General features: G+C 43.0%; 2 protein-coding genes and 1 long non-coding RNA gene across 4 annotated transcripts in view; 2 read left to right on the top strand and 1 right to left on the bottom strand.

Moving 5' to 3' along the window:
- The window catches only part of QRICH1 (glutamine rich 1), a 37,265-nt gene extending 15,432 nt beyond the window's left edge, over positions 1 to 21,833 (top strand). Inside the window, exons 3-10 of the mRNA XM_054976280.1 lie at positions 93 to 1,112; positions 9,171 to 9,348; positions 9,779 to 9,933; positions 10,605 to 10,719; positions 11,511 to 11,619; positions 12,379 to 12,530; positions 14,288 to 14,378; positions 20,959 to 21,833. Of these exons, the coding sequence (XP_054832255.1) occupies positions 93 to 1,112; positions 9,171 to 9,348; positions 9,779 to 9,933; positions 10,605 to 10,719; positions 11,511 to 11,619; positions 12,379 to 12,530; positions 14,288 to 14,378; positions 20,959 to 21,151 (2,013 nt within the window). The 3' untranslated portion in view covers positions 21,152 to 21,833. The remainder of the gene's footprint in view (positions 1 to 92; positions 1,113 to 9,170; positions 9,349 to 9,778; positions 9,934 to 10,604; positions 10,720 to 11,510; positions 11,620 to 12,378; positions 12,531 to 14,287; positions 14,379 to 20,958) is intronic.
- LOC129327533 (uncharacterized) lies at positions 429 to 26,895 on the bottom strand. Its single transcript, XR_008596841.1, has 3 exons — positions 26,729 to 26,895; positions 25,881 to 25,967; positions 429 to 516 (listed from the first exon to the last, which is right to left on the bottom strand). It is a non-coding gene; the product is annotated as an uncharacterized LOC129327533 (long non-coding RNA).
- The window catches only part of IMPDH2 (inosine monophosphate dehydrogenase 2), a 27,416-nt gene continuing 24,640 nt past the window's right edge, over positions 25,211 to 27,986 (top strand). The window contains exon 1 of one of the 2 annotated variants that reach the window (XM_054976281.1): positions 25,211 to 25,433. In XM_054976281.1, the coding sequence (XP_054832256.1) occupies positions 25,336 to 25,433 (98 nt within the window). In that variant the 5' untranslated portion in view covers positions 25,211 to 25,335. The remainder of the gene's footprint in view (positions 25,434 to 27,986) is intronic. The other variant, XM_054976282.1, reaches the window with a different exon arrangement.

The following is a 27,986-nucleotide window of genomic DNA, read 5'->3' as shown; positions in this document are numbered from 1 at the left end:
TAACATACATGAATTCCTTGGTGTAATCAGAGTCACTGGTGCAAAGATATTTATGTTCAAGAATGCTAACTCTTGAGCCGTTGTTCTTGCAGGTGCAAGTGCAGGTTCAGCAGTCCCCTCAGCAGGTCTCCACCCAGCAGCTTTCTCCCCAGCTTACTGTTCACCAAGCCTCGGAACAGCCAATACAGGTCCAGGTGCAGATCCAAGGCCAAGCGCAACAGCAGGCTTCCCAGACAATACAGGGTCAAGCGCTTCAGAGCCCTAGCCCCTCTCAGCTGCAGGCGGCTCAGATCCAGGTGCAACATGTGCAGACTGCTCAGCAAATCCAGGGTGCAGAAATACAGGAGGAGCACATACAGCACCAGCAGATCCAGGCACAGCTAGTAGCAGGGCAGGCTATTGCTGGAGGCCAGCAGATCCAGATCCAGACGGTTGGGGCACTTTCTCCACCACCATCTCAGCAGGGCTCACCCCGGGAAGGTGAGCGAAGGATCAGCACAGCCAGCGTCCTCCAGCCTGTGAAGAAGCGCAAAGTGGATATGCCTATTACTGTCTCATACGCTATTTCCGGTCAGCCAGTTGCTACAGTCCTGGCCATTCCTCAGGGCCAGCAACAGAGTTATGTATCATTAAGGCCGGACTTGTTAACAGTGGATAGTGCTCACCTGTATAGTGCCACTGGGACCATAACAAGCCCTACTGGAGAGACTTGGACCATCCCTGTTTACTCTGCACAACCACGTGGTGACCTACAACAGCAAAACATAACACACATTGCCATCCCCCAGGAGGCTTACAATGCCGTCCATGTCAGTGGCTCCCCAACGGCTCTGGCCACTGTGAAGCTGGAAGACGACAAGGATAAGATGGTGGGAGGCACATCAGTAGTGAAAAACTCTCATGAAGAAGTAGTGCAAACCCTTGCCAACTCCCTTTTCCCAGCACAGTTTATGAATGGCAACATCCACATTCCAGTGGCAGTTCAAGCTGTAGCAGGGACGTACCAGAATACAGCTCAAACAGTGCATATATGGGACCCACAGCAGCAGCAGCAGCCCACACCACAAGAGCAGGGGCAGCAACAACAGCAACAGCTGCAAGTTGCTTGTGCTGTAAGTAAAATGATCTTAATGAGCAAAGTGTCTGTGCTGTTAAGTGTTTTAGAATCTGGGGAACAACAGTTGCCACCTCTGTGCAAAAGTTATTATTGTAGCTCTTGCCAGAGTACTCTTATGTGAAGTAACTTAATTTGTCTCCTGATACTCAGACTGCTGGTTTCACCCTTCTTTCCACAGCCTGCATCTCACTCAATTTTCAATTATATTCTGATTTTCAGGAGCAACTTAATAGGAGAGCTGCAGAAGAAATCCAGTACACAAATTCATTTTCATAATTATTGGATCCAGCCCTTAGAATATTTTTTCTGAATTTTAAACACAACTTTTATAATATGAAATTTAGTTGTATCTCTTCAGCAGATTGTTTATATTGTGGCAATCTGTGGAAGCTAGACAGCAAAAAATAGTCTGATTTTCTGTGAGAAAACGTACAGTTTGTCTCGTGTGCCACTTTAATGGTCTGCGTCCCAGAGCTTCGATTTTACCAACCAGTGGGATTGGTGGAGTATTTTGATATTGTGGTGTTTTATAGTATGCTGGAGATTAAACATTTTCTTGTTTTAGAATTACTCAAGCCCATGGTGGTCAGTTTAGTTTCCTGCCTTTAGCAGAAATACTTCATGCATGCTATCTGCCCTTTCTGTTACCAAGAGCATTTGTATTAGAGAACTCTTTATGTGCCAAAATTATAATCAACATTGATAGATATAGAGGTGAGGTAATGCATTTTAATCTCTTGAATTTGGGTACTAACAGTGGAGTTCTAAGAAAGCTTTTCCTGGGATTATTCCAGTAATAGGTTTGGATAGGATTCTTTTTTGAGTAGACATGTTTAGGATTGTTCTCTAAAACAGCATAGCTCTATCTAGAGATTATAGAAAGAAATGTAAAAAAGAATAAAACAGGGAAAACATATAATTGAGATGAAGGAAAGGCAATTGTTTTTTTAAATTCTGGTGTTATACAGAGGGTGCTAAGTCCATGATTACTAGAATAGCTGTTGCTTGAGTTGCTTACAAAATCAGTTGAAAATAGAGGCTCTAGACAGTGTGGAATAAAGCTAGTGTAGCCAAACACTTGTAAAACGGAGGAATCTGAAGACCTAGAATTTGCTGTTACTGCAGGGTTTTCTCCTTTCATAGAAAACTGACAGCCGTTACTGTAATCCCAAATTGATTTCTTTTTTTTTCCCAGTGTGCTTATTGGACATCTTGTGCATTAGGAAGACTGGTTTAGTTAAATTGGTTATCTTGTAAATTGGTGTCTAGTGTGATGGTGATGGCAGTGATGACTGCCTGCATACAAATTAAGTGGCACAGGATTGCTCAAATGTCAAGCAGGTGATCTACAGATTTGTTATCCTCTGGGCTTTGTGGTTAACAAGCCCTTTTCTCAAATTATTCAGTACAGAGCCTGTCTGAAAAACTCAAAGAGTACTACCTCACAGGCCTTTCAGAATTTAATTTATTGCCTTTGTTAAGGCAACACGCTCATTTTTCTGCATTGGAATTAGCTCCTTTGTAGAATTCTGAGAGATTGTTTACTTTGAGGTAATTGCAGCATGCTAGCTAGCACACTCCCATGCCAAATTGTTGGAAATCAGCAGAGTAACTGCAGTGATCGTGCATTGGAAGTAATGAGAATTGACACAGACTCCAGTGTAGCTCTGTAAAATTCCTTTCCTATGAGGATAAAATAGGGTTACTTTGGAAGAAAATAATAAATTGCTAATGGGCTACATCTTACTAGTATAGATAGATAAGAGAACTGAAAGAAGACTGAACTGCTTAACTGAACAAAGAGCAATAAAACTTAAGTATATAGCATGACTTAATTGCCCGCCCCCCAATAAACACTTTGCCCAATAGAAAATCCAATAGAAAATCATTATGCTTAGAGACTCCTCCTCCTACGGCGGGAATCTTTACTCAAAGCCCTAATGGATACATGCAAAGTAAGTTTACTAATTAAGTAGGTAACACAACTCCTTCATGAGTGAAATGGAAACACTTGCAAATTCCCCACACAAATAAGTCTGTAGAGGTGGCATGTTTTCTCCCCTATAGTTCCTGGCATCCTCAGGTCAGTAGTTTGGCAACTATACGCCAGCCTCATTTAGCCTTATTTCGGTAGGAGTGGGTACCCACTCTATTTCAAGTTACTGGGGTTGACTAGGCTCCAATGGCTCATTCATCATAGTTGTCAGTATAAGTGATGTTGACATGACTCTTGAATCGCACAGAATGGAATAGTGCGACCAAGAAGGTAATCATTACGAGTTCCCACCAGTTAGGTGCAAAACCAGTGATATACATACGTGTACAGGTGTATACCGCAACCAGGGAACATATGTGACGGTTGGGTAGGGAAGAGAGAGAAATAAAAACCCAGAGAATTATTACTATTATTTTTTTTCCATTTTATTATGTTTCTATACTGCCCTTAGCCAAAGCTCTCTGGGCGGTTTGCAACAAATATAGTACAATAAATAGACATTAAAATTAATATGAGATAACATAAGAACATTAAAACAGTAAAAGCAATAACGAACAATTTACAGAGGCACCAAGCTAATCATAAAAGGCCCCCAAAATGACCAAGAAGATTTTTAAAAGCCTCTGTAAAGAGGTGTTAACCCAGTGCTGAAAAGATGGTGCCAAGCAGGCTGCAGCAGGGAAGTTGTTCCAAAGACTTGGGGCCACCACTGAAAAGGCTCTCCCTCACCCTCTGAGCCTCTCAAGGAGTTAGCATCTGGAGGAAGGCCCTAGGGGGTGAACAGAGTGTCCAGGTAGAGTGAGAACATCCAGCTGTGCGAATAATTCCACAATGGTTACTAGTTCACCTTGCACATGCATACCTATGAAATGTCTTTGTGTTGCATTGGCCTGCAAGAAGAAAAAGCGTCTGTTTTCCAGTTTTCAAAAGCCTCCATGTCTGCCTGTAGCCCAATTTTACTTGTCAAAGATGATTGACTGTTGCAAGCCTGATTGAGGTCCTCCTTTCTACTTGTCATCATCTAAAGAGCAGTGATCTCAAAGGTGTTACTACTCTTCTTTGATTTTCATATCCCTCTCTAATAAAAAAATTTTTTTCACTGCCATTCTGACTACTAAATTGAAGGGGTACAATAATATAGTGTTATGGGTGTTTCTTTCTAGTAAGTGTGGTGCATGGAGAAAGCTAGTTAAATGTAATGATATGTAATGCCAGGTATAAAGTGTTACAGTGCGAAGCTTACAGCAAAAGCTAATTTGAAAGTGTAATTTCAGCTGATACAAGTTCATGACTGCAGAAGGAAATAATTCCTCATGCAATCTTGTGTGAATTTGTGTAGTTGCTGTTTTGGCCAGCTATGAACCCTTACCGGTATACTTCCATATTGTGGTGTTATCCAGCAAGGTTAATTTAATTTTAATTTAATTTAATTTATTATATTTATATTCCGCCCTCCCTGCTTTCGCAGGCTCAGGGCGGATAACAAATACAAACATGTTTAAAAACATTTAAAAACATTAAATAATACATTTAAAAACATTTAAAAACATTAAATATAACAATTCATGCTGCCCAGTGGTTCATACATGCCTCTGTGTTTGCATAGGGGTGATGGTTTAACCCCCCCCTTCACGGGGGGGGGGGCGGGCACTGCCCGGCGTTAGCCATATGCCTGGCGGAATAGCTCTGTCTTACAGGCCCGGCGAAATGCAAGCAAATCTTGCCGGGCCCTTGTCTCGCAAGACAGAGCATTCCACCAGGTCGGGGCCAGGACTGAAAAGGCCCTGGCCCTGGTCGACGCCAGGCGGGCCTCCCTAGGGCCAGGGACACTTAAAAGATGTTTTCCGCCAGAGCGGAGAGTCCTCCGGGGCTCATATGGTGAGAGACGGTCCCTCAGATACGTCGGTCCCAGTCCGCGTAGGGCTTTGTAGGTTAACACCAAAACCTTGAACCTGATTCGGTACTCCACTGGCAGCCAATGCAGCTGGCGTAGCACCGGTGTAATATGCTCCCACACCGGTGCTCCAGCAATGACCCGCGCTGCTGCATTCTGTACCAGCTGTAACCGCCGGATCAGGCCCATGGGAAGCCCAGCGTAGAGCGCGTTACAGTAATCCAACCTAGAGGTGACCATTGCTTGGACCACTGTAGTCATGTCACGGGGAGACAAATAAGGGGCAAGCTGCCTGGCCTGCCGAAGATAATAAAAGGAAGACCTGGCAACTGCAGTGATCTGGTCCTCCATCTTCAAGGAGGAATCCAGAATCACCCCCAGGCTCCTAACCCTCGGGGCCAGTGTAAGTGCTGCCCCATCAAGTGTAGGAAGCTGGGGTCCCAAAGCCATCTCCCCACGACCCACATACAGGACCTCCGTCTTCGTGGGATTCAATTTCAGCCGACTTTGTCTCAACCAACCAGCCACAGCCTCAAAAGCACGCTCCAGGGCATCAGGGGCCGATCCAGGCTGCCCGTCCAACAACAGATAAAGCTGGGTGTCATCCGCGTATTGGTGACACCCAAGCCCGAAACTCCGCACCAGCTGGGCGAGGGGGCGCATATAGATATTAAATAATAATGGAGAGAGTATCGCTCCCTGTGGCACACCACAAACCAGTGGCCTACGAGATGACACCCTCTCTCCGAGCGCCACCCTCTGTCCCCGATCGTGGAGAAAGGAGACCAGCCACTGCAGTGCTGTCCCCTGAATCCCCACATCGGCAAGGCGGTGGGTCAGAAGCTCATGATCGACCGTATCAAACGCTGCTGACAGATCCAGCAAAATCAGCAGTGCTGATCCGCCCTGATCCAGATGTCTGCGGAGATCGTCTGTGAGGGCAACCAACAATGTCTCGACCCCATGTCCCGGGCGGAAACCAGACTGGAAGGGGTCTAGGGCTGAGGTCTCCTTCAGGAAATTCTGCAGTTGCTTCTCTGCCGCCCGCTCAGTCACCTTCCCCAAAAACGGAAGGTTGGAAACTGGTCGGTAATTGAGCAGGTCAGCAGGATCTAATGATGATTTCTTCAGAAGAGGCCGTACCACAGCTTCCTTCAGCGCCTTGGGAAAAACCCCAGAGCTCAAGGACAGGTTTATAATCGCCTCCAAGGAATTCCAAGGGTTAGGAAAGGGTTAGGAAAAAAAGGGTTAGGAAAAAAATAACTAAACCAAAATGTCTAATGAAATCTGTATGCTTAGAGAAACTGGTGAATGCTATAAATATGCTCTAGTAAAACATCAGACAACCGATAACCTTCAGTATTGGGTTTGTGACTCATTTGCTGTTGGGATCATCATTTTTTCTTCATAGGGCTTGTTTAAGAGGCTTACAACATCTGTATTCATTTAGTCTGACCATCTCAAAACAATAAATTGCCAATCTCATAGGCTTTAAACAGGAAAAAAACACATAACATCAACCATTAGTATATTAAAACAGATTATATGAAAAGAAGGGAAGAGGAGAATCCTAGGAAGTTGGAGTGGGATACAACCATTAATGGAGCATAACTTTCAGTTTTAGGACAATCAACACAAAAGGGAAACCATTTAAACTTGACTCCCTTTTCTTTTAAAATACCAGTAAAACAGTGTAATCCCCGACACTACCTTAAGGTCTCAGGAGCCAAGTCTTGATAAAATTTGCAGAGGGGGTACCATTATGAGATACTTGCTCTTTCCCTTTAAGACCATGGACAACCGTTTCTTTCAATGTAATGCAGTGAAAGCATATAATAATTTATTGAGGCTTTGAATTTTTATTTATGAAGACTTTGAGGCCAATAGTTCTATGCACATGTTCAAAATCCGTTGCAACTATTGGAATTTCTGATAGCAAAGACATTAACCATTCAGCCATAAACTCAAGTAAATTATCTTTTCCCACCATCTCCTCCATTCCACAAATTTGGATATTATTACATCTTTGTCTGTTCAGTATCTCTGTTAATTTATTCTTTATAACAGTATTTTCACATTCAAGAGCCGAAAGGTTTTTTCTGTCATAGTTAAACAACCCTTATTAGAGATTGCTCAGTCAAAGGCTTCTGTTGCTGAAGCTTCTACTTTCTCTAATCTTTCCATTAATGTATCTAATTTAAAGTCATTCCAGAAACATGGCCACTCAGTGGCATTTTTAATATCCTTGCTTCACTATGATTTTTTACTCTTAAATTTCTGGTCAGATATATCCGACTCGCTCTCTGTTCCGGAGTCTGTCTCTGCTGTCACCATTTTCTTCTCTCAAGGTGTCGTTGATCCCAACTCATCACAGAGAATTTACTGGCAAAGATAACAAGGCCGTTTGAGGAACTCCCAGGGTTGTTAAGCTTATTAAATAAGGTGAAGGAGTGTATATTTGAAGGTTTTTAACCAAGTCACCCCAAGCTCCCTGGAGCTGCATTTGTCTTCGCAGCACCATAGCTGCTGGAGTTGCCATAGATTAAACTTGGGATTTCCTGCATGCAAAACATGCTGTACCACCAGTCCAGAACCCCTCATTTCCCACTGCTGCCTCATCTTGTTCCGGAATGAAGCACACTGTGGTCACCTGCCTGAGCAAACAGAAATGGCACCTTGCAGTCAACTGTTCTTTTCCCTGTAGGATGCCTCTTTTCTTTCTCAGTCCTCTTCCCTCTCCTCCCCCACCCCCCGCTACTTCTTGCTGCTGAAAAGGAAAAACATCCTGCTGCTGAGTATCTGAGATGGAAGTGGCCCATCTCAAGTAATCTCAGGAGGTTGCTTCATTCCCAAAAAAGGGAGAGGAGGAAGGAGCTGCTACGGACGAAGTGCCTATAATGTATTGGTTGTGTTTTTGTTGTTATGCTACAATTATAAATATGTTAGAGCTCAATGCACATTCTGAGCTCTATGAGCTTCTTTTTGATATACTACTTTCATCTATATTCTTCCTCAAAGGCATCTAGGTTTCCATGCTTTCTGAAATATATACATTCCCAGACTGTTGGTATGTTGGTTCTTCAAGTGTGAATATCAACTGAATGAGGTAATCTGTATTAAAGCTGATAAACTAGCTTTCCTCACTGTTACTGGGTTAGATAAAGCTTAGTCACTGGATAACCGTGTGTTATGAGCAGCAAGAAGGAAACATTCTTCTTGCTATTATATTTTATAATTTTGTTCTCAGTTGTTGCCAGTATATGGGATAGACTTCTAAATGTACCCAGAGTTGTGGATGTTATATGAGTTACAACTGTTAACTTGATTTACTACATAGTTTGGTATTGGAAGTGATTGGCAGGGGCACCTTTACTGCATGCTACACTTAGGCACAAGGACTTCTTGTACAGAAGCTGTTTGTTGGAAAGGTTGCCCTTGAGCTGTTGACAAAGTGAAGGCACAGTGACCTTAAGAACAGATATTTGCTAAACCATTGTGTTTTCTAAAACTGTGGTCAGCTTTCTTCTAGCAGAAGGCAATCTTTTCATCATTGATGTTTCTAAATATTCCAGAGCAATGCCCATAGTAGCCTTTGGAGGGATTTTTATTGCAACAGATAAAGCTTTTCACCAGAGCAAGTTCATGAAGTGATACCTTTTGTGTTGAATCTGAGAATATCTTCTTTACATCTTACAATGATGCAGTTATTGTCTCATAGCCAGTTAGAAGTGATTGAAGCCGGTGGAGACTGTTAGTAGATTTACTTGTGGAATGGGTGAAATTATGTTTAATGGGCCTTTTTGTAGACTTGGTAAACAGCTTTTGCATTTTGAGAAATTGTACACTTTGACTCTCTAACATGTGTTGTTGGTATATACGTGAATTTCATGTCTAGGCAGGTGTCTTTTCAGTTTAACTTCAGGAGACTTGTTTGCAGTGAATGTGAGAGACGTTGTCCAAGCAGAGAGCAATTTTCACACCAGATGTGGCAAATACACATCAGTGACTGTCAAGCGCTAGAATTATTGCTGTGCATGAACAGCAACTGTTTAGCAATGTGGAATGGTACGCTAGCTCTGGATGATGGTATTGTTAAGACTGAAAAAAGACATTTAAATACTTCTGCTATCTTTTATATAATTAGAAGTGGCTTTCTTCGACAGGCTCAAACTGTTCAGGTTGCTGAAGTTGAGCAGCAACCACAGCCTCAGCCTTCACCTGAACTGCTGCTTCCGCACTCTCTCAAGCCAGAGGAGGGACTGGAAGTGTGGAAGAGCTGGGCACAGACTAAGAATGCAGAGCTAGAGAAAGAGTCGCAGAACAGGCTTGCACCTATAGGCAGTAAGTATTGTGCAGCAACACTCTGCTTCATGTTTCAAGCAAAAGGGATCTTTGTTTTGTAGCTTTGAGGTTTTTGGGCTACTGAATCCTGAGGGCGTGGAATAGCTTTTGGGCATTACTTAGTGTGGAAAATGCCTGTAAGACAGTAGAATTGTCCAGCATTATGCATGTACACAAAACCTGCATATGTACTCAGTTATCTGCTCTTGGAATTTTTTCATTTGTTTGTGCAATGGCATAGCTTAAGAGCATCTTCTAGAATTTTGGGGCATACTGGGTGATACCAAGTGCTGGAAAGAATCTTGTTTGGGAGTGCCAGGGTAGGCTTACAGGAAGAATGATTGGTGGGGTGTTTGTGACTGATCAAATCTGAGAAAAACAGACCAGCTGAAAAATGCCAGTTAGCGATCTTTTGTGCCATGGTTTGCAGGACGCCAGCTGTTGAGATTTCAGGAGGATCTTATATCTTCGGCTGTAGCTGAATTGAATTATGGGCTATGCTTAATGACTCGTGAAGCTCGCAACAACGAAGGGGAGCCGTATGATCCAGATGTTCTGTACTATATATTCCTGTGTATTCAAAAGGTATGGAAGCTTTTACTACAAAACTATCAATGTAGCAGCATACATTATGATCTGAAAGAGATACTCTTACACGTCTGGCACAGAAGAGACAGAAGTCATGGGCTTAAGGTTGAATTGCTTAGCTTTTCCTTTCGTGTGATGCCACTGTAAGTTTTTGAAGGAAGGTATATAAATTTATCATGTTGAACGTATTAGTGTATTCTAATACAAGTAAACTTATAAATTAGCTCTTTACTTTCAGTTGTTCTCACTTTAGTATTCTTAAAATTGTCTCAATTTGATGCAGTGAGGAATGGAAACCTATATTGGCAATTTGCACATCAGTGGAAGGTGGACCATTGAACTCTTGAGAGGAAAATGAAAGATTTGTGTTTCGTATCTCTTAGGATTATCCAGCAGAAAAAAAGGAAGTCCACACTGATAGTGACTTAAGAATTAATCTGAAAATGTTTTTTTGTGTGTTTGTATGTGGGTGACTCTGTCACTGTAGATTTGTCCCTGTCAGAGAGTGCAACTTTTTTGACTCTGTTATTTTAAATGCTCATTCTTAAAATACTGACACAATCTTGTAAAGCCTTGGTCTTTCACTTTAAAGTATGAATGATACCAGAATGAGAGAGAATGCCTTGGGAAGAGTTTCTCTCACCTTAGTATGTTTCCATTTCTTGCAGTATCTATTTGAAAATGGGCGAGTCGATGACATTTTCTCTGATCTGTATTACATACGCTTCACTGAGTGGTTGCATGAAGTTCTCAAGGATGTGCAGCCCCGGCTCACTCCTCTTGGTAAGAGAGTCTTCAATCAGCAGACATACTTGAACCACAGCTGCAGTTAGAAAGTCTTCTAGAAAGTATTTGTAGAAGCATGTTCTTTAATCGGTAAAGCTTACTTCAGAAGCAAATGCTGAGGTTTTTAAAATCAAGCTTGCATACTCGAATAGCTCCAGCTTTTCTGCAAAGGGCACAAATATCAAGAGCTACAGCTGAGCTACTCCATATTGCTCCTTTCTAGTTATGCTGAAGTCAAGCCTGCATTATTCACTGTAGATGGAGCTACATATAGGGTACACATTATGTAGTCTGTAGCTTTTGCTGGATCTCTTGACCCATTCAGTCAAACACATCTGATGTGTCATGAGTTTTTTTCCCTCCCATAACAGAGCTTTATTTTTCCTCTAGCTAGTGATAACTCATGTTCTTAACCACAATATTATGAGCCCAAAGTTCTTCAAATATAAGATGATCTATGAGCTTATTTGGCAAAGCAATATTAACCTTATTCCCTTTCCACATGAGAATAATGCTAACAGGGTTGTTGTAAAGGACAATATAGATCATCTGCAAACAGTTAAGTGCATACTAAATATTTAGCAGAAGTATTAATAGCTGGGTAGGTTTGATGTCATTGGCTGCAATTTCTGCTCTAATCATTGTAATGACTTCTGGATTGTCGTGCCACTGAGCAGGTTGCTGTACAACTGATTGCTGGTTTCCAGTCTTCTAAGAAATCTTGGGTTGCTTGATTGGAAATGTTTCCTAGATTTCATATGTGTTAATGCTATCTTTGGTCTTCACAGGCTATGTTCTTCCCAGTCATGTGACAGAAGAGATGTTGTGGGAGTGCAAGCAGCTGGGAGCTCATTCCCCTGCCACCCTGCTGACTACTCTGATGTTCTTTAACACAAAGTATGTATTAATGGAACAGTGTCCTCACTGGAACTTCTGCAATAACTTGAAATGAGGTGGATACTGAACTGTGTGTGTGTGTGTGTGTGTACACACACACTCATCTGTCAACAAAAACAAATCGAGCTAGCGTTCTGTAGTTGCTATAAGACAAAGCTTGTGAACCAGCAAGTTCCCAGATTTCTCCTCTTCCGTGGGTTTGCAAGGTGGCCTTGGTCAGTTTGCTTGCTGTCAGTATTAATCCTCAATCTGCAGTTCAGGCATAACACTGACATAGTTGGAAGTAATTTTAAAGTGATTTATGTGAAGACACTTGAACTCTTGAAGTGTTAATCATTTGATTTATATATTTTCCTTCATTTATATGGCAGCTTTTTCTCTAATGGGGACCCAAAGCAGCATATGTTGTTTTCCTTTCCTCCATTTTTATCTTCACAATAACCCTATGAGGTTAGACTGACGTGTATGACTGATCCAAGGTTACCTAACAAGCTTCTGTGGCAGAGTGGGGATTTAAACCTTGGTCTTCCGGATCCAGCACTATAACCACCATTAGTTCATCAAGTATTCTTTTCCTAGAATTAAAAAGTCCAATGAAGCTCAATGTTAAATCTTGGGTGGTGATGAATCTTGTTTGATTCCTGCCAACTTGAAGGTCATTAATTTCCCTTTGCTGGAAAAGATATGTAAGGTTTAATAGGTCTTTTTAACTGTCAAGTGTGTATGTGTGTTTCCCCCCCCCCCCCGCTTGCTGCTCAGATACTTCCTGTTGAAAACAGTAGACCAGCATATGAAGCTGGCCTTCTCAAAGGTCTTGAGGCAGACCAAGAAGAACCCTTCCAATCCCAAGGACAAGAGTACAAGTATCCGGTATCTGAAGGCTCTTGGCATACACCAGGCAGGACAGAAAGGTAGAACTATCATGAAGAGAGTTATCTTACTTGAATTGGTAGCTCATGCTGATTTGCACTGCTCTGAAAACACTGCTCAGGATTTGTGGAATGATAAATGGCTTTCTTTATAAAATATGGAGTCAAATAAGCCTGGGTGAGCATAGTAAGGGGCTTATCCTTTGAACCCAGTTGCAAGCTGCTCTTTGCCAAACAGAGGGGTATTTATTCAGCAGTAGAGCTGCTGACAATTTCAGATGTTGCTGGTAATCACTAAGCTAATCCTTTGTGGTTTGAACCCAGTTATTTCTTGGGGCATAGTATCACATATGGGCTTTAATAGTCCTGCCCTCCCTTCCCTCTAAAAATTTTTTTATACAGACTTCAGTGTGTTAGTTCCTGGTATTTGGTTAGATGACATTAGGCATATGTAATAGTAGTTTTAATTTAAATGTTGACATATTCATGAAATGGGAAAATGTGATATGCATTAAATGTATTCAAAAGTATCTATAAGCATTGGGCTGGATTCTAACTACCATTGGTAGAAGGAATTGGATCTTTGCTGTATTCTTCTTCACCTTCTGACCCCTGGTAACTAAATTCTATGAGGTACAGGTCAGGACGTGTGGATTAATAGCAATGTAGGTTGAGGGGATGCAATGGGGACAGGATGAATTTGTTCTTCCTGCCTCTTCTGTGGCTGACAAAAGATGTAGGGGAGGTGATTCTTTCCACACTGCAGCCCCCCCCCCCCAGTGTGGCTATTAATCCATGTAGGTTTCACAGCCCCTCGAATTCTAGGCCTTGGAGTGTGACAACTCATGAGAATAGTTACGATCTAACCTATTATGTTATAGGTTGTGGTGAAGTGGTGCCTCCTGTCCTGCCTTGCTCATGAACAGCAGTGATCTTAAGTTTTATAATCTTTAAATTCAGCTGCTCATAGTGACACAGTTCCTGAACTGCCTTCCTGTCTTATTTGGAGGCATTTTGGCCTCTCCACACTTAATGTCATGGATTTGGACAAAGATGCTGAAGCTTTATCCTCCAGCCATTGCTGGATTTGTCTGGATTTTTATTAACTAGGCTTTCTTTCTTGGTGAGAACTGGATGGAAGACTCAGAGCGGGACCACAAGTGATGCCTGACACAGGTTGGACACTAGTCAGCTTCCCTCAAGTTTTGATGGGAAATGTAGGCATCCTGGTCTCGCAGCTTGACTCTCTGACTGCTGTCCAATGGACTTTTCAACTGTCACTTGTCCAACATTCCGCTAAGCTGCCTACATTTCCCATAAAAACTTGAGGGAAGCTGGCAAGTGTCCAGCCTGTGTCAGGCGTCACTTGTGGTCCCGCTCTGAGAGGGTCTGAATTTGGCTGTAAATGGAACAAACAACAAACGCAGGTTGAAAGGATGTTCTCTTCTTCAGGGCAACATCACAGTTGTTTGCAGCAAAAAAAAAAACCCAAACCCACTGATGTATCATTGGTTTACTTAATTCATAGTCCATCTTTCTTGTTGAGAATTAAGGCACATTACAGAGTTAGAGGATAATGAAAAAGGCCAGTATAATACATAAAGCAAACAATACAATAAACTGGATTATAAAATTAGAGAACAATGAAATAAAAATGCATCCAATAAACAATACCATATTAAAAAAAGTTCTGACATTTTTTCACATTAATTTTCATGTGTGTATTCACCAATTCCTCCTTTTACTGGTTCTGCTTATGTTGTATGGTAACCAACTTTGCTGTTGGGGTTGATTTACAGTTACAGATGACATGTATGCAGAGCAGACTGAGAATCCCGAGAATCCTTTGAGGTGTCCTATAAAGCTCTATGATTTCTACCTCTTCAAATGGTAAGTACTCCTGCCATTACTGGCCAGGTCCACAGTAGTATAGCTGGCTGAGTGTCTAGTGTGTGTGTGTGTTATGTGCCATCAAGTGGCCTCCGATCTATGGCGTCCCTTTGAATAAAAGCCCTCCAAAACGTCCTATCTTTAACAGACTTGCTCAGATCCTGCAGACTGGAGGACGTGGCCTCCTTTATTGAGTTAAGCCATCTTGTTTTAAGTCTTCCTCTTTTCATAGAATCATAGAGTTGGAAGGGGCCATACAGACCATCTAGTCCAACCCCCTGCCCAGTGCAGGATCAGCCTAAAGCATCTCTGACAAGTATTCATCCAGCCTCTTCTTGAAAACTGCCAGTGAGGGGGAGCTCACCACCTCCCTAGGCAGCTGATTCCACTTTTGAACTACTCTGACCGTGAAAAAGTTTTTCCTAATATCCAGCCGGTACCTTTGTGCATGTAATTTAAGCCCATTGCTTCGGGTCCTACCCTCTGCTGTCAACTGGAACAGCTCCTTGCCCTTCTCCAAATGACAGCCTTTCAAATATTTAAAGAGAGCAATCATGTCCCCCCTCAACCTCCTCTTCTCCAAACTAAACATTCCCAAAGCCCTTAGCCTTTCCTCGTAGGGCTCAGTCTCCAGACCCCTGATCATTCTTGTCACTCTCCTCTGCACCCTCTCGATTTTGTCCACATCCTTTTTGAAGTGAGGCCTTCAGAACTGCACACAATACTCCAGGTGTGGCCTCACCAAGGCAGTATAGAGAGGGGCTATGACCTCCTGCAATTTCGACGCTATGGCCCCTTTGATACAACCCAAGATTGAATTAGCCTTTTTTGCCACCGCATCACACTGACTGCTCATATTTAGTTTACAGTCCACTCTTACCCCAAGATCCCTTTCACATATACTACTGCCCAGAAGTGTATCCCCCATCCAGTATTTGTGCTTCCCATTTTTGTGGCCCAGATGTAATACTGTGCACTTATCTATGTTGAATTGCATCCTGTTCACAGCTGCCCACTTCTCTAGAGTATTCAGGCCTTGTTGAATTTTAATTCTGTCTTTTTGGGTGTTTGCTACCCCTCCCAATTTGGTATCATCAGCAAATTTAATGTGCAGCCCTTCCACTCCTTCATCCAGATCATTGATAAAAATATTGAAAAGTACTGGGCCCAAAACCGAGCCCTGCGGCACCCCACTGGACACCTCTCCAATCTGATGAAATGCCATTGACCACCACTCTTTGGGTGCGGTCCTCCAACCAGTTCCCTATCCACCAAACTGTCCTATAGTCTACTCCACAGTCTTCCAGTTTGCCCATCAGAATGTCATGGGGAACCTTATCAAAAGCTTTACTGAAATCCAGATAAATCACGTCAACAGAGTTCCCCCGATTCAGTAAGCTACTCACTCGATCAAAGAAGGAAACCAAGTTGGTCTGGCAAGATCTCTTAGGAACAAAACCATGCTGACTTCCCCGGATCACTGAGTGGGCCTTCAGATGCTTACAGATTGATCCCTTTAAAATCTGCTCTAATATGTTCCCAGCAACAGAAGTCAGACTGACCGGCCTGTAGTTTCCCGGGTCATCCTTCTTCCCTTTCTTAAAGATTGGGATAACATTCGCTCTTCTCCAATCTTGCGGCACATCCCCAGTCCTCCAGAAGGTCTTGAAGATGATGGACAGGGGTTCTGCAAGTTCTCTAGAAAGTTCTTTGAGTGCTCTTGGGTGCACCCCATCCGGCCCAGGGGATTTGTATTCATCCAGTGCAGCCAGGTGCTTCTCCACAACCTCTCTGTCAATGTCAATTAGCCACTCAGGTGTCCTGCCACATTTTCTACTATCTCTTTTCCTACTGCCTTCCATTTTCCCTAGTATCATTGACTTTTCCAGAGAATCTTGTCTTCACATGATTTGACCAAAGTACGATAGTCTTAGTTTTGTCATTTTAGCTTCTAGGGAGAATTCAGGCGTGATTTGATCCACTAGCTTATTTGAATTTTTGGCTGTCATTTGTATCTGCAAAATTCTCCTCCAGCACCCCATTTCAAATAAATCCATTTTCTTCCTGTCAGCTTTCTTCACTGTCCAGCTTTCACATCCATACATAGCAATGGGGAATACCATAGCTTGGATTATCTTGATCTTGTTTCCCAGAGAGACATCTTTAAGGATTTTATCTAGCTCCCTCTCAGCTGCTCTTCCAAGTCTCAGTCTTCTGATTTCTCCATTGCAGTCTCCCTTTTGGTTGATGATTGAGCCAAGGAATAGAAAATCTTGAACCATTTCAATTTCCTCATTGTCAACTTCAAAATTGTATAATTCCTCAGTAGTCATTACTTTTGTTTTCTTGATGTTCAGCTGTAATCCTGCTTTTGCACTTTCTTCTTTAACCTTCATCAGTAGTCGTTTCAAGGCATCTTAGTCTGGTGTCTCAGCTTTGACCATTCCGCCTCGAGTGACTCTTCTAGGAGTTTAGACTCTTGACCAATCCTGTGCTCCTGACGGTATTGCTCTCAGCTTCACTGACACACTCAAGCCCCCTCAACGCATTAAGATGTGTATCCAAGAGGGGGTCTAGTGTGCATATTTGTGCCATTTTTCTAATTTGTATCTTATGATTAATAGCTGGATAGCTGTTGTTCCTTGGAATCCTGAGCATCTGTATGAGAACAAAGGCTGTCAATCCTAAGGATACTTTCTTGGGAGTCAACCCCATAGAATAACATGCTAGTCCTGTTTAGGATTGCTCCCCCCCACCATAGGAATTAGTTTTGTCACACTTTCGGCTCCAGTTGTGCAGTCTACTATATCAGCAATTTATTCTGCTTTCATCAGAATAGCCACATAAGAATCTCCCCCTTCAAATTGTTCTTTCTCAAGTGCTTTCAGCATGCAAATGTATCAATCAGAGCATCTCTTGGAGGCATGACAATAACGTGCTATATTCATTTGTACAAGACCCCCCTCCCCCCCCTGTCACTGACTCTCTAGCAGTACCGGCTTGTGTTCTACTTGGCAATTTAATATTTTTATGAGATGTCACAAATGGGGAACATGCCGCCAAATACAAGGTGGGTTATGTAAGCAGGGAAGTAAAAAAAAAATGTGGTGGCTCATGGCTGCAAAAGCCATGGATGCAATAACGGAATCCTGGAGACTTAACGCTATATATTAGTCACATCAGTATGTATCTGAACATTGTCTGGAATGCTTACACAAACAGAAAATAGATTATGTAAAATAGCTGCTAGAAGCAGGGATACTTAAGCACGTGCCAGTTTAGCTTACATACTATTTGCCAGTGGCAATCATTTTGTCAGTTGATGGCTGTTTGCAACCTGTTCACGTCTTTTTTGCAGGGGCAGGCTACTTGCAACCATCAGTTGACTCCAAGGTGATGAGAGAGCAGCTGGCAGTCTGCTTCTGATCTCCTGCTCGGGAACATTTTTGTCTGTACCAACAGAAAATTAGTTGGGATGGGGGAAGCAGTGTCAGGAGCTGACTCCAAACTCAAGGTTCATATCTCCCGTCCTGAAAGCTTTGCTTCCCAGATTTGCTTATATGTAGCAACGTGTGAGGGAGTGAGTGATCAGTGAGTGAATGATCAGAACCCCAGTTGATTCTCTTTCTCTTCTCCCCACCCTAAGCTCTGTTTGGAATGGAAGAAAAGAAATCAATTGCTTCTAGACTTGGGCTGCAGAGAAAAGAGGAAACATTCTTCCTTGTCTACCTTTTGCAGTTGGAAGATCTGGAGCATTGCTTCTGACCCCACCCCCACCTCCAGTTTGGAGGAGAGGGAAAAGATCTGCTTCCCCCCCCCTCTCTCGCTTGATTATGTGGTGATGTTTTGTGGCAGGGAGGGGAGGGTTGATCAGAAGCCTTTATCAGCTGATTCACCCTCAGCTGCACGTTGGCTTCTGCCCCCCCGCCCCAAAACATTACTATGTCCAAACACAAGGCTAGAATACAGGGAAGTGCCCCGTTGGTTGCCCTGATCAGCTGTAAGTCAGCTTTTGACCAACAGGCAGCTGTAGACTTGTTCAGCAATTGTTTGAATTGTTCAGTACAAGCTGAACATATCCTTGATCTGCTCACAGTCTCACGTGCCATGCAGAATTCAACAGCATCCCTAGTTCTCAATTCTTCATAACTTAAATTCTTTAGATTCAGACATGAGACTTTTGCATAAGCATTAATGTTTACGAGATGCTTTGAAGATATGTATGACATTTGTAGGAAACTTCATAGTTCAGGAGATCAAGCTTCTGTTGCACTGCATGACTTCTTCCTCTCCCCCGGGGTGATCCCTCTATTCATAATGCTCCACCTTTAACTATGTTTCATTTCAAAAATTCAAACATGCTTGTGTGTTTGTGTAGTTGTGACTTTTGCAATATACAAGAGGTAAAGAATAATACTAATACAGTTCTAGTTTTCTGCATGGAACTTGGGTTTACACACTGTGTTAAAGTTTTGATGTAGATGACAGAGAAGTCATGAATCTACCGCTAGGCTGGAACTCCTCTCCTTTGTCCTGTCAGTGGAATGTAGAGTAGACACAGATGTATTGGCATGGTAATGGGAGAAAAGGTTTAGCTGTTGTACACTCATATCGAGCATCAATTTGTAACATCACACTCGTTTTCAAAATCCTGTAAAATCCCTAAGTTGCTGACAACATAGTAAGTGTGAAACCGGGTTTTTTTGCATTGCTCTACATCCGTACTTTCCCTTTTCAGATGTATGGAATACTGTACCAAGGACTTGGTGGCTGAAGTTAAAGGAGAAGGAAGAAATGAAAGCAGGGTAGAGTGTAATTATATGAAGACACAGTAGTATGGGCACGGAAGCTTGTGCCCTGGATGCTTTGTGTTATTTCTTAATCTCCAAAGAAAACGTGGCTTAATTTTTTTTTCTAAAAATAGGAGTTGAGACTATTAGGACATCAGTTTCTGTGTGGTGTTTATCATACACCTGGGTATCCTATGAAGATGCAGAGTACTTTCAGTCTTCATTGTCCAGATGACATAGTGAAGTTTTGAATGGAGAGGAATGGGAATTAGCTGTGATACTTTTGTTGTAATGTTTTTTCTGATTTAAATCTCTCAGGTCTGTTCCAGATTGGACTCTCCATTATGGAATAAATCTAGTAGTTGTCTGGTGCTCGGTCTGATTCTTTTATAGATAGCTCAGGCTTTGTTACCCTTAATGATGTTGATGGAATTGTGGATATTGTGAAGACTACTGCTTGTGTACTTGGTCTGTGTAGATCATGGTAAAATTATGCCAGTTGAGGGTAAGAGAACCTGTTTTAGGCATCAAGGCCTCCCTGTCACAAGGGGGTATTTCCTAAAGCTTTCAAAGGTGGTTATTCACCCTTTGAAAAAGAAATCCTTGCTGGATAAAAAGGATGTCATAAACTGTAGACCTGACTTGTATTTAACATAAGATACTTGAGACTGTGGCAGCAGAGCAACTCCAAATGTTTAAAGATTAGTGTCTTCTATTGATCCTTTTTAGTCTGGTTTCAGGCCTGGCTACAGGATAGAGACCACTTTAGTGGCCCTGGTGGATGATGTCTGTCTAGTGTATGGACAAAGAGCATTTTTGATACTGCAAGATCTTTGTGTCCTTCAATATGGTCAATCATTCAATGTCACTACTATGTTTAGAAATTGAAGTAGGCATTAAAGGATGATGGTATAGAATCAACTGTATGTAAGTTGGTGTGTGTGGTTCCCTGATGCTTTTTAGTCTTCACATACAGACTTTGGCAGAAATTGTCCATCGCTGAGAGGTTTGGGTATCTTCAATATGCTGGTGACACCCAGCTCTATTTCTTTAAGCCTCCAGATGTTACAATCCGTGTATGGAGCCAAGTGTCTCATAAATCTGTTCAAGTGGCTGAGAATTAACAAGCTGAGGCTAAGTGCAGACAAGTGCACAAGTGATGGTGAGGAAGTCTGACATTCTTGCTCCCTATGTTTGATGTGGTGCAACTGACCTTGGCCATTTCAGTCAGAATTCATGCCAGATGCTGTGCTTCTATTGGAGAAGCATCTGAATCTGGCAGCAAAAATGCTTTTTATCATCTTGAATCCTGTGAACTGGGAAAAAGAGGGAATATTAGGATTCTGTTGACCTAGCCACACTTCCGTATCACAATAAACTCAAGGCGAACTACTGTAGTGCACTCCGTTTGGATCCACCGTTGAAGACAATTGGGGAGCTTCAGTTAATGTAAAATGCAGTGGCCTAACTATTAACTGCAGTCAAATGTTGTGTACAGGGTGACACCTGTTTCAAAAAGATCTTCATTGATTCCAGATTCCAAATTCAAACTGAGGTGCTGGTTATTATCTTTTAAAGCTCTTCAAGGACTAGGATCCTTGTATTTGGATGAAGAAAGAGAATTGAGTAGTAGGACAGAGTTGTTGGTTGTTCTGTTGTATTTAAATATTTTAGTGATGGAATGTTGGGATTTTAATCTTTTGAGTCACTGATTTAGGAGAAAGATGAAATAGAAAAAGAAGTCTCTGAACAGTTATCAAAATAACTTACCTTTTTTCCTCCCTCCACAGCCCCCAGAGTGTGAAAGGCCGGAATGACACATTCTATTTGACTCCTGAGCCAGTGGTGGCTCCCAACAGCCCTATCTGGTATTCCATCCAGCCAATCAGCAGAGAGCAAATGGAGCAGATGCTCACCCGGATTCTGGTGATACGAGAGATTCAGGAAGCTATTGCTGTGGCAAATGTCAGCACCATGCACTAAGCATCCTTGCCAGCTCAGAAAGAGGGGGGGGAATGGGGTGGGGGCGATGAGGCCAGGATAAACTGTACAGCCTTTTACACTAAAGGAGATGCCTAAGTTTTTTTTAATTGGTGTAGTTATGAAGCCCTTTTAGGCTTCTTCTGTTTAAACAGAGACCCTCCCCATCGTGTATCTGACCCAACTGCATCAGCCTTCTGGACACACTGGGGCTGCATTCTTTCTGTGAGAGCTGTGAGGTGCCGTAGATTGACTTTGGGGGATCTTATGAAGTGGAAAATTGAGAGACTTGGCCTGGCTGGGCTGTTTCGTCTTGGCTCTCATGCACCTGGAAAGAACAGAGAACGGTGGATATCTGCCTGACCTACAGAGAGGCAGCTTGCAGTTTCCTTGTGCTCAGACACTGACACGTCCTGGAGGGGTGAGGAGAGTGAACTGCAATTATGATTTATAAGAAGATGAAAAAATCAGTTTCTATTAAGACCTTAAGTGACATTTTTAGATGTTAAGTACAAACTACCACACTTTTTTGGCCTGATGTTGAGGCCTTAAAACTTTGAGGCTTCTGTGCCTGATGGAATTCTTGTAACATACACTTGTGTATCATATAAAGATACCACCCTGTTTCTCTTATGTATTCTTACGCTAGTTGTTTATTAAGAATGACGAGCACGTCTTTTCAACATGCTATTGAACGTGTCTTTATTGGGGAGGAGATAAATGAGATGGACGGGGTTCTACATAAAATATTAACATTATGGAGGGTGTCCCAGTGATTATTGATTCTCATTGTTCATATTCCACTAGCAGTACTTTGATGTGATCACATTTAAATAGGACACCCATGGACAAAAATGTGCTCTATTTATTTCAGTGAACCTTATATAAGAAATGTTACTGTCGGATTGTATCTATTTATCTGCATGGGGCTTTCATAGTAACCTGATAAGCTCTCCTCTTGCAGAACTATTTTGAAATAAATGAACAGGGAATAAGTATTGAGGGAAGGGGGGGAAAGGCATCTAACCTAGTAGAACAAAATTTGAATCCAGTAGTAGACCAACGATTTTCCAGGGTAGCAGCTTTGGTGAGTCAGTGCTTACTTCATTTTATCTGCTCTAGTGCAGATGTACAAGTTAGTGTGGCCCATTTCCACCCACCCCCCCGCCTAGATTTGGCATCATGTATGGCTATGGATAATTAATTTCAGGTTGTCATAGTGAGTGCTGCACATCATGCCAACCTCACTTACAAGGGGCAACTTGCTTGTGCGAGTCGTGTGATGACTTACTCCTTAACCTGTTTTCATCTGCATAGAGCCTGTAGAGAACTTCTCTTATTGCTTTCACTGTAAAATTGAATAATTGATACTATCTTCACTTGTCAGTTATTATTGCTTCCTGTTCTAACCACCAGACTTTTGGAAACAGTCCAGTAACAGTGTCAGAATCTTCTGTCTCAAACTGAATCATCATCATGCTTTTTGGAACTGGTATTGTATCTCTGTCTCTGAAAACTCCATTCTGCTAGGTTTGGCTTTGCATCAGTTTCTGACTAGTAATTAGGATGTGACCCTGTTATAAATTGTCCTAACACAAATAGTAGTCTAAAAATCAGTTCTGTGTTTGAATGTGATGAAGTGTGATGTGAGAGGACTTGATTTTAAAGTCTCTGTGCAGTTTCATAACTGCTGCTTATTGAACCGACATATATAAAAAGGCTGCAGTTACAGTTAAGTTGCAGCGGAGGACAGCCTGGACATTTGCAACCAGCCAACCACCAGCTCTATTTGGGAAGAGGAGCTTCATATGAGAAAAGAATGCTTATGGCACAAGATCCTGAAAGCAGCAGCCAGTAAAGAAAAAAGGGCACTGTTCTTAGTCAAGCTAAAGAACATGCGTCAAACTGTGGAGCAGACCTATGAGGCAGCAAGAGAATGTTAGGAGTCAAGGAACGTAGTTGCTCTCCTGTTTCAGATCAAATTAAACAATATTTTTTCTTGTAAATATATTGTGTTTGGGGAGAGGGGATAGTTGGATAACTGATAATTGCCCTCATGCTGCTACTATGTACTAGTGCCACCTCTAGCCCTTTGAAATAACAAGAGGGAGAAGATTTACTTAATTTGTAGCCCACCTTTCTCACTGAAACTCAAGGTGAATTGCAAAATATAAAAAAATGCATTCAGCATAAGACATCCAGTAAAATGCAGAATTAGAAAACAATGCAAACAAACCCTGTCTAAGGCATGATATACCTTAATGCAGAATGCAGAAAGTGGAGACTACAAAGGAGGAAGTCAGAGTAATATATACAATACCGCAGTAGACAACAATCCTTTTCCTTATAAAAGTGTCTTCCTGAGCCATTCCATTATACTGCAGTTCTGTCATTTTATAAAATTACCCTTCTGATCACTTCTGTTTTTCATTCTGCAAAATAATAGTGCGGCATCATCTCAAGCTGTTCTGCGAGATACATGTCACAGGGAATCCCATGTATATGGGCCATTGTTGATTTTACCCATTTGGAGGGGGTCACCCTCAGAAGGCTTTGCTCACTTGAGTAGAGATCATATGGTGGAACACGAGGAATAGCAGACCTGCAGGTATGTGGGTCTGAGGTCATGAACAGATTTGTACATGTACTTTGAATATGGATCTGGTGACTGATCAGGATTCAATGCAGTAACTGCAAAATTGGTGCAATACGCATGTTTCAACTAGCTCCTAATAGTCGTTGGGTTGCACTCTTAAAGTTAGACGCATGTACAGTATATTACACTAGCTCTGTATTTACTGTGAAATGGATCCAGGTCGCCAGATTGGCTAAATCAGGGCAGTGAGTATAATCTGGACTAAATGAAGATGGAAGAAAGCATTTTTTGAAGTCGCATTAACTTGCTTCTCCAGTAACCATGCTGGGTCCAATGTCACTTGCAAGTCTGCCACATACAAAGCACCACAGAAAATACTTTTTCTTCGTATGGAATATTTGAGTCCAGTAGTACCTTAGAGACCAACTAGATTTCCAGGGTATGAGCTTTAAAGTGTCTTTTGCGTTTGACTTTTGAAAGCTCATATCCTGCAAATATAGTTGGTCTCTAAGGTGCTACTGGCCTCAGATCTTGGTTTTTACTGCAGACTAATGTAGCTACCCTCCTGAATTTATTATTATGGAATAGCAACCTGTTAGAAAACACCCAATAATCAGGCCCTTTTGCAATCTTTCTTTTTTTATAGGTAGATCTGTTACTAGATTTGAATACTGCTTTAACTTCTACTTAAATATTACCGTTGCATTTTTCTTACTAATGATTTATACTAATGAAGTATAAATCAAAGGGTTTCCTTACCTTTATGCCATAGAAATGTCTTTGTAAAACACAATACGCCGCTCTGCATGAAACGGCTACAGGTCTTTATTGCAGCACGGAGAGATGTACAGAGGACATGCATTATCCTTCACGCTACAGCAACATTGAAGAGTGTATGACAAAGCATGGACCACTTTTTATCGTAAGCTACTACACAGCCTCAAAGCCCGGGGGAAGGGGGAGATTAGCCTCTTCCACGTGCAACTTTCAGAATTCATCCTCCTCTCCACTCTTCCCCAACCCTATGGCAGAGCGGGAAGGATCCGGCAATGCTTTCCCCGTATACCTTTCCGAGCCTTCGATAGAAGCGGGGCCTGCTTCCCAGAACACCCGCGCCAAGCATCCCCCCCCCCCTCAGCTTTTCGATGAAGCCTTTTGGCAGAACAAGCCCCTTTTAATCGCCCTTCCGTCTCAGTCTGCCGGGCGTTAGAAGGGAAAAGGGCGAAAGCAGAAGGCGCGCGCGCGGTTCACCAGCTTTATCGGAGTGAACTCTACGCCAAGTAGCGAAGAAGTCTCAACTATAGAAACGGCAAAGACTTCCAGCCCCCTCCAGAATCCTGGCAAGTTTCCGGTTTTGGCCGGAAGTTTAGCCTCTGCGTAGGAGGGGGGTTGTCTCCTGTCGCGAGGAGGGGAGGGCGCTGCTGCGTAAGTGGGGAGGCGGGGCTTGGGCGTTTTGTCCTCTTGCGGCGCTCGCCGGCGCGCTTTCTTTCTCTCCGTTCCTCCCGCGAGCGCTGCCCGGCCAGGGATTCTCGCGCGCTTTGTGCGTGTCCGCGCGCGCTCCTGTTCTGCTCCCGCCTCGGGCGCTTTCGCCATGGCCGACTACCTGATAAGCGGCGGCACCGGCTACGTCCCGGACGACGGGCTGACGGCGCAGCAGATGCTCAACTGCGGAGACGGGCTCACGTACAAGTAAGGAGGCGGGCGCGTCGGCCGGCGGCGGTTGTCCTCCCCCTCCCTCCACGCGGTGCCGTTTTTGGAGGGCAGCAGCCAGCGGCTGAGCGGTGGCCCGACGTTGTACGCGGTCTGTGTGTAGGCAGCTATCGCGTGTGTGCGTCCCCGCTTTTCTTATCAGGAAACACACAATAATTTTACTACTATTGGCCCTAAGGCGCCACGGTGAGGCTTGATCTACGCATGCCGCTGAACGAAGCGGTAGGAAAATTAAGGTGGAATGGCGCGAACCAACTCAGGCCACTTGAAAACTTTTAAAAATGCGCCTTGTGAAAAAAAAATCTGTTTACAAATGGAAAAGGGGCCTCAAAGTCTAGGCGAAAAGTTTTCCCCCGATCCCTTTTCTTAGTAGGACACCTTTCTGTACAAGGGGTGGGAAATAATTCAAAATGGTGTGTGTCCCACCTGCTGTTCGAAGTGGTGTTGTCCATTCTCTTCACTCGTTCTGCTGCACGTCTAGAGGCTGCCCAAGTCAGGAATTCAGGCCGCGTCCTGTAAGGGAAATGGTGATGTGCATGGCGGGGTTAGGAGGATGGTCTGGTCTACACATGTTGCACAACGAAGTGACAGAATGCCAGTGGAAGAACTGACAGTACTTCTTGAGACAATGCATAGGAGACACTTCTTGAAAACTCCCTGCAAGCAAAAAGCTGGGATATCCCAGAGAATGATTCTTACCTAGCCCACCCCCTGCTGAGATACTCAATACAGGGAAGCATTTCCCTCTAGAAACATTCAGCAAGTGTATTCTCCATCCCCAAGTCTTCTGCCATCTCGCATTCTGTTGGCAAATGGAAACGCAACTTGATGCCTGTTCCATAGCGAGGAAAAGTGCCTTCCTCATTCTGTGCAGAACCCAGGATCCTAAAACTGCAGAGGTTGGAGGCCTTGTTGAGCAGGTACCTTAAAGTGAAGGAAAGTCCTCCCCATTGCAAGCACACGCATCATCGGCGTTGTAGTCCTTTTTCTTCTCCCCCCCCCCCCCGAAGACTTTTGCAAAACCTTGTAGAGTGGCTCTTTCTTCACACTTTAGTGCAGATCCTCTTTACTTCACTGGATGAACTGCAACAATCCTGGAAGGCTGTGAGGTGGTAATTCTGTCTATTGGGAATGTTGTATTACGGTGCTCTATGAAGAGGTATCCTCCAATCCAAATTACTCTGTTAAGGATCATGGATTAGAATCCTTCCTGCTCCACAGAGTTTTTTCGTTTCCCGCTTTAAGTTTATCTTTCCCCAAGAGTCCCCACTAACCTGGCAGGGCATTTGGGGGCATTCCTCTTCTGTTTTGATGTGGCCAGCCCAGATCACTTTAAGAACTCCCTTTTGTGTTGTCCAAATTATCTCTGCCAGTTGAGTCAGATCATAGACCTGGGTAGACCCAGGGTGTTCTGAAGCCACCTGTTACTCCATGTGATCAACTGGAGCATATTCTGACGTAGGGTTTTTTTTGTAAAAGGGCATGTGGTCTTGCATAAGAACCTGTAAACAGTAGTCCGTGTACTCCTTTTTCTGTGCTCTGAACAGCTGTGCTCATGATTCATGTTCCTTGTTAGAATCATATGTCAGTGTCTTGTGTCCTCCCCCCCCCCCCGCCCCTGCCAGTCTGTCTGCAAATGGAGATTCATATGATCTCAAGAAGGTGAGGAGCAGGTGAAATGCATTTGCAAACGCTCTATAAGCTCCTCCCCCAGCAGACATGCTCAAAATGTGCAGTATGAGCCAAGTGACAAGTTGCTCTGGAAATAGTTCTTATAGCAAAGAGCTGACTCTCTCTTTACAGGCAGCCAGCCCACTCTGAGAGGAAAGCTGCTTATAAATAAGCTGTTTCTGTTTAAGAACCAGGTTTGGTGTTGAGAAATAACTTCCTTTTCTCAGAGAGAAAAACACTAACTATCCTTTGGAATGAATACACACTAGCACACACAAAGCCTTTACCAATCTGAGAGTTCTGGGGGCGGGGGTCCTGAGGAGCTTGAACAACAAGGGAATTTCACGGTTTGCGGGCCAATGGTGAAAAAGCTCTGCCCTGTACCTATAATCCTCACTTCAGCTACCACAGGCATGTAGAGAAGGGCATCCTAAACCAGTTTCAAAGCATAGGCACGTTTACATGTGTGGAGGAGGTCCTTCAAGTGCCCTGTTCCTAAGCTGATTAGAACTTTAAAAGCCAATTACTGGTGCTCTGAATTGGGTCTGGAAACAATATGACACTTAGAACAACCATCAGGCCAAGATTAGCGTTACATGATTCCTGTGGCAGCCCTGTTCTGAATTAATAGAAATTTTTGAGATTTCTTTAAAGGCAGTGCATTTCTTTAAAGGCAGTACACTTCACACACACCATTTCTGAGGGTGCAGACCCATAGCCACTCCAGAAACCAGGCAGGCAGAATCCAGTTTTGAGTTATTTATAAGACTGAAAGCTCTCCCTTTCTCAAAGGCCACTCTTTCCAATCTCAGGTTCGTTTCTAGGGTGTACCTGTGCACAAGACATGACTTCAGCTTCGAA

Source organism: Eublepharis macularius, chromosome 4, assembly GCF_028583425.1.
Source record: "Eublepharis macularius isolate TG4126 chromosome 4, MPM_Emac_v1.0, whole genome shotgun sequence".
NCBI classification, from domain to species: Eukaryota; Metazoa; Chordata; class Lepidosauria; order Squamata; family Eublepharidae; genus Eublepharis; species Eublepharis macularius.
The sequence above is the reverse complement of the archived record's forward strand: the minus strand, read 5'-3'. Positions and strand labels throughout refer to the sequence as shown.